The following is a 6,000-nucleotide window of genomic DNA, read 5'->3' as shown; positions in this document are numbered from 1 at the left end:
ACATTTCATCATTTCAAATAATTTATCGATGAATATTTTCAGTGAAACTTTACAGGTTGTTTATAATCCATTAGTTAATATGAACTAACAATGGACAATACTTCTACAGCATTGAATATACTTTTACTAATAATGCATTTTTTTAAGTTATCACTGTTAACATTATAATGCACAATGAACTAAGAAGAACAATTGTACTGGCACTAACACTGACATTAACAAAGATAAATCAACACTGAAAAGCTATTGGTCATTGTTAGTTCATGTAATGCATTTACTAATGTTAACAAATATATTGTTGTAATGAGTATGTTTTCTTTAACAACATGAACAATGAATGTGAAAAGGGTTAGTCGAACATTTGGTTTCATAAAAACTTCTAAATAACTTGATAACTTCAGTGTGTCATTCCTTTGCCATTTCCTTTCCCAGCACAAACAGATGACACATCTTTGAAATGTCATTCTTGATGCCAAAAGGTTTTGTAAGGTACAACCGCTTCTCATGCTTCTAGTCTATAAATATTATTTTTATTATAATCATATGTTAGCGTGGAGAAGCAATATGACTCCAAGGAACTTGAGACAGGAATGACATTAAAACAAGCAAACAAACAGATATTGGATGATTTTTATTGTAAATGTGTAATGGCAAACATATTGTTTATGTCGATTCTTGTTAAGCACAGACCATTTTACCATTCAGATTGTTTGGACTGCACAAAATGCATTTATACTTAAGACTTATTTTATTCATATTTGCCGAGCAAAATATTTTATATTATTCATTTGCCAGATTCTTTTATCCAAAGCAATTTACAAATGAGACATATTCATACATATTTGTATTCAACATATTGTCTTATTTCTTTTAAGCTTTTTTTACAAAATAAACTTTCACTCTTGTCTGTCTTTTTTTTAAAGGTTATTAATATTTCCAATATTTTCATTTTAGCTGTGCAAAGGAAACAAGAATAAGACAAGGGTTTGTGCAAGGATGCATAAAAATATGTTCATATTACAAATATGACAAGGCCTGCTTACCAAATCCTGATTTTTGGAAATATTTTAAGCAATGAAAGGTTTCTCCAATACAACTTCATGCAAACTGAAACTTTGCATGTCAATGTATGTCTTGAATAAATAGTCAAATCCATAGCTTCTGGTTTTATGTTTCTAGTCCTTTTCCGTCTGAGCTGTTTAAATGACAACACCTTGTTTTGATTTATTTCAAAGAGCCATCTTGGGACATTTACTTTCAGTTGTCTGTTAAACAGCACAGTTCAAAGCAGAAGTCCACCACACACCAATGTAATTATGAGTACACAGCTGAAAGAGATGAATGTACCGCTGCTTTTTGTCATGGCAGAGTTCATCTGTGCTCCTCTATCTTGATCATCTTTAGCAGTGTGGATCTCCTGGTAGTCTTCCTGGGATCTGCTGTCTGTGAAAAGCAAAACTGGGCTTTGAAATAATGTGCGCCATGCAAATAGCCAATAATAATTGTATATTTTGATTAGAGACTTATAAAATTACCTTGGCTGAGTTTTGTCTCACGGATGGTTTTTATGATGTTTTTGTGCTCTTTTATTGGTGTTTGGGTTTGTATTTGAACATTTTCATGAGGACTGTTTGGATGACCAAGTTGTTCAACCAGCTCGGTCAAATGTTCTGACAAATGCACGTCTGTTTTCAAAGAAGGCAGACCTGTGCTTGTTACTGGTACCATGTGTTTGCTCATTCGAAGCATTTGAAAGGGTTTATCTTTTGCAACAGGAGGGATTCCTGTCTCCACGGTCTTTAAAACATCTGTGGGGTCAGATGTTGTAGAGAGCCATGTCTGGAGCAATTTGTTATGGGAATTAGATGATCCTTCTTGGCTTTTGGAATGTAAAGACCTCTTGGCAAGTAAAAGAGCAGTACTTCTCTGAATGCTGTCTCCTGTGTCTTGTTGATATGGGCCATGTGGGGTTGATTGCATTATAAAATCAGTTGTACCAGGAAGGAAATCAGGTAATTCCTTTATAGTTAATAAAGAAGGGGAAACACTTGGTGACGGCGTATACTCCATCTCTGAATCTGAGCTTTTATCCATTAAAACTGAAGAGCTACCGATGGGGAAGTTGTTTAAAGCTTCTTTTATTGGTGTCATTGTAGTAGATATCCATTGAGATGGGTTTGATTTTGATCCTTGTTGTTTAATATCAGACTTCGGTTGTTCAGATCTCCCGTCCACATGTGAAAAGGACAGTCTTTGTGGAATTGGAGTAGATTTTAGGTAAATATTCCACTGGTTTGTGGGCAGTGATGTCTTAGTTGTTCCAGTACTTGATGCTGGGCAAGTGCATGGACATTGTGAGACACCTGTAGGAATAACAGATAAAATTCAAATATATTCTGATAAAACACAGGGAAAGATTAGCTTAGGGGGAAATAGTCTATTGCTATTTATTACACGGCTCGTAGGAATGCTTGATGATTGGCCAGTTGTGACCTTTGCTGGTTGGTTATTCCCAGATAACAACCACTCAAAACTAATAACACACCGTAACCCAGATGCTGCAGTTACAGTTTAATATTACACAATATTTAAATGTAAATGTGTTTTTTTAAATAACATATAAGACAATATATTTACAAAAGATTAAAGCAAATAGTGTGTTTGTGACATTTAATCATCTTGTCTTATCTTAAAACTGAAAATGAATGGGTTTTCCCAACCCAATCTCAAAGTAATTCATGTTATAGTCACGATATATTTGATTTATGTATTCGTGCTATTGACACAATCAACTGGAGCACGAATGTCTTTTTTGTGTCACCCAGCACGAATTTCTATAAACAGTTTTTCATGTCTGTGGGACGACTTTCCTTATCGTGTCATTTTATCAGTGGCAGCTCTTGACTGCGCTAATTCAAAATAAGTGTTCGGAGTGTCATGTGTGTTGCTTGCGTTTTCAAAATATGTGTTTGTTGCGTAATGTAAACCATGTGCATCCAGCCCAGTCTCACGAAATTTCGTTATATAGTCACGTAACTTTTTGATTATTTTTTCGTGATATTATCACGAATTTCCGTGTTTTTCCGTGATCGTATAACGAATTCCTGTTTTCGTGTGATTATCACGTATTGGTTACTCAACTGTTTTGTCCTATTTTCTTAACATTGTCACTTCGGTTTAGGATTAGATTTGGTGCTTGCATTAGAATGTCACTTTATATATTGGTTTATACAATTTGTCCTATTTTCTTAACATTGTCGCTTCGGTTTAGGGTTAGATTTACATAAAATGACATACCCAAACCCAACTCTAACCCTAACGGCAGGCGACATATAAAAAAATAAATCAGAAAAATAGTATAAACCAATATATAAAGTGACATTCTAATGCAAGCACCAAATCTAACCCTAAACCGAAGTGACAAAGCAGTTGAGTAACCAATACGTGATAATCACACGAAAACAGTCACACGAAAACAGGAATTCGTTATACAATCACAAAAAAACAAGGAGATTTGTAATAATATCACGAAAAAAAAATCAAAAATTTACGAAAACTCGTGAGACTGGGTAGGTGCATCACATGTTTTGTCCAGGTGGGTGCCTACTGCACACGCGTCAAAACCGTTTATGATAAAAGAGACGCTCACGTTCACAAAATACAGGCAAAACACTCCCTTAACAGTAAACACTAATTGTGCATGAGATTATGCGAGTATCTGGCAAACACGAGTGTTTCTTTTGTCATAAACCCATAGACGCGTCTGCGGCGGGCACTTGTTTTGACAAGACACGAGATGCACATAGGATCACGAGATGCACATAGGATCACGAGATGCGCAGAACACATATTTTGAAAAATGGAACCACACACATGACGGTCTACATACATGTTGTGACGAACTTCGCATCGAGCGCCCTCGAAAAAAGAAGTCACCGGCCCTCACTGCATTTTCTATTTTTAGGGTTTCGAGCACGAAGTGCTGAAAACCTATTGTATTTGTCTGTTTTATTAGGGGTTCAAGCCCGAAGGGCTGAAACCCTATTGTATTTGTATGGATTTTTATTCTTCTATTTATTATTTTTCTTCTGCCGTAAAACGGATCGTGCAGACCAAACCGTAAGGCCTAGAGACTTGAGACTTGGCCAAATGGTAGGTCTCATTCGTGCGCGAAGTTGACAGAGTGTCACCCCAATCGGCCTATGGGGGGCGCTATAGCGATGGCAAACGCGTTGATGCTCATAACTTCCACAATTCTTGTCCTAATGTCAAGTGTCTTATATCCCTGGATTCCTTGCGTCAAGACGAACAAAATGTATATCTCCGATTTCATTTCCGTCATTAAAAATTTTCCGCTATTTTCGATTTTGTCGAAAAAAATAAAAACAAACTAGTCCTAGGTTTTTTGTCCGATCGGAACCGTTCCAGTGCTGTAATATTCCTTGGAGTGTGAATATAAAAAGTTATCAAAAAAAGTTGAACTTTATACTTGTCGTCGTCAAGCCACGCCCAAACGCCCCCAATGGGCGGAGCTTCTTGGACTTAAATGACTATAACTTGGGACTGGAAAGAGGTATCGAAACCAAATTTGGTACACATATACAGCGGACTATTCTGGGGTCACGTGAAAAAAATTGCATCGCTTGACCACTAGTTGGCGCTATAACACCACCTCAACTTTGAAGGGCTGTAACCAGAGAAATATGGAACCGATCAACTTAAGATTTGGCACCGGTGCTCCTGGTCTAGGGTACTATCTATGTCTAAAAGGAATTTCGCGTAGCTAAAAGAACATGGCCGCCATCGGCCAATCAAGAAAAATCAGCTATTAGACAGGGTTAACAGAGGCCGATCAAAACGAAACGCGTTGGGCCTGTTTGTCTCTTGGCCATGAAGGTCTGTGCAGAGTATGAAAAAATTCGGCCTCCGGCAGGCGCTATCGCGTTTTTTCAGTGTTTAAGTGATTGTGTATTATGCAGTGTTTCAGATATCAACAAGATCTTCATATCATTTAATAGAGGTACTTATAATGAACAACTTTCCCTCAAGAAGCATTTGTCTCAGTTGAATCGTTTGTTAGATATTCATCATTTTCTTTTAAACCTACTTTTGCGAACTAGTCCTAGGTTTTTTGACCAATCTGAACCAATCCAGTGCTGGAATATTCCTTAGACACTGAATATCAATAATTTTAAAAAAAAAGTTGAACTTTGCACTTTTCGTCGCAACACCACGGTTAAAAGTACGAACAGGCGGTGCAACAAATACTTAAATGGCTATCATTTATGATAAGAATCAGATATCAACACGAAACTTGGTACACATATGTATAGACCTAGGCCGAGGTCACATGCAAAAAATTGCAGAGATTGTCCACTAGGTGGCGCTATAACCTAAGAACAAAAACGATGACTATAGCATATGTATACCACACATAAATATTTGTCTGACCTACTTGTTATTTTGCACTTAACATCTGCTTTCAGATTCTTATAAAGGTCTATTAGGATAATTACATATCTTAGAAAACATGAGACTAACAGCCAGCCAGCATTAACCATGTACGAGTCCAGTGTAATGGTGTGTGATTACAACTAAACTGATGGGCCTGTTTGTCTTATGTTCTCAAGTGTCTGTGAGGATTTTGGCTCATCATTCCGGAAATATTTACATCTAGAACAACGGGTGTTACGTTAACTGTCCCCTAGATCAGTGGTTCTCAATGTTATTCCTTTGTATATTGTTGTATGTGAGTATTAAGTCTTATTGTCCAACATTGCGATTTCTGCTTGCTTTTATAAATGTGTGTGTGTGTGTGTGTGTGTGTGTGTGTGTGTGTGTGTGTGTGTGTGTGTGTGTGTGTGTGTGTGTGTGTGTGTGTGTGTGTGTGTGTGTGTGTTTTAGGCCATATACACATGCTGGTTGTATCAGGGCTACAACAACTTAGGATGCCCAAAAAGAGGGCTAAACAATTAGCAACGTACTGTGCCTTGTCTGCCA

General features: G+C 37.0%; 1 protein-coding gene across 1 annotated transcript in view; it reads right to left on the bottom strand.

Moving 5' to 3' along the window:
* Positions 1–618: 618 nt before the first annotated feature.
* The window catches only part of csf1a (colony stimulating factor 1a (macrophage)), a 74,313-nt gene continuing 68,931 nt past the window's right edge, over positions 619–6,000 (bottom strand). Inside the window, exons 6-7 of the mRNA XM_055184614.2 lie at positions 1,536–2,363; positions 619–1,443 (exon numbers count right to left, since the gene is read on the bottom strand). Coding sequence (XP_055040589.2) covers positions 1,283–1,443; positions 1,536–2,363 — 989 coding nt within the window. The 3' untranslated portion in view covers positions 619–1,282. The remainder of the gene's footprint in view (positions 1,444–1,535; positions 2,364–6,000) is intronic.

Source organism: Misgurnus anguillicaudatus, chromosome 14 (genome assembly GCF_027580225.2).
Source record: "Misgurnus anguillicaudatus chromosome 14, ASM2758022v2, whole genome shotgun sequence".
Lineage (NCBI taxonomy): Eukaryota > Metazoa > Chordata > Actinopteri > Cypriniformes > Cobitidae > Misgurnus > Misgurnus anguillicaudatus.
Note: the sequence above shows the minus strand (reverse complement) of the source record. Positions and strands in the feature narration are given on the sequence as shown.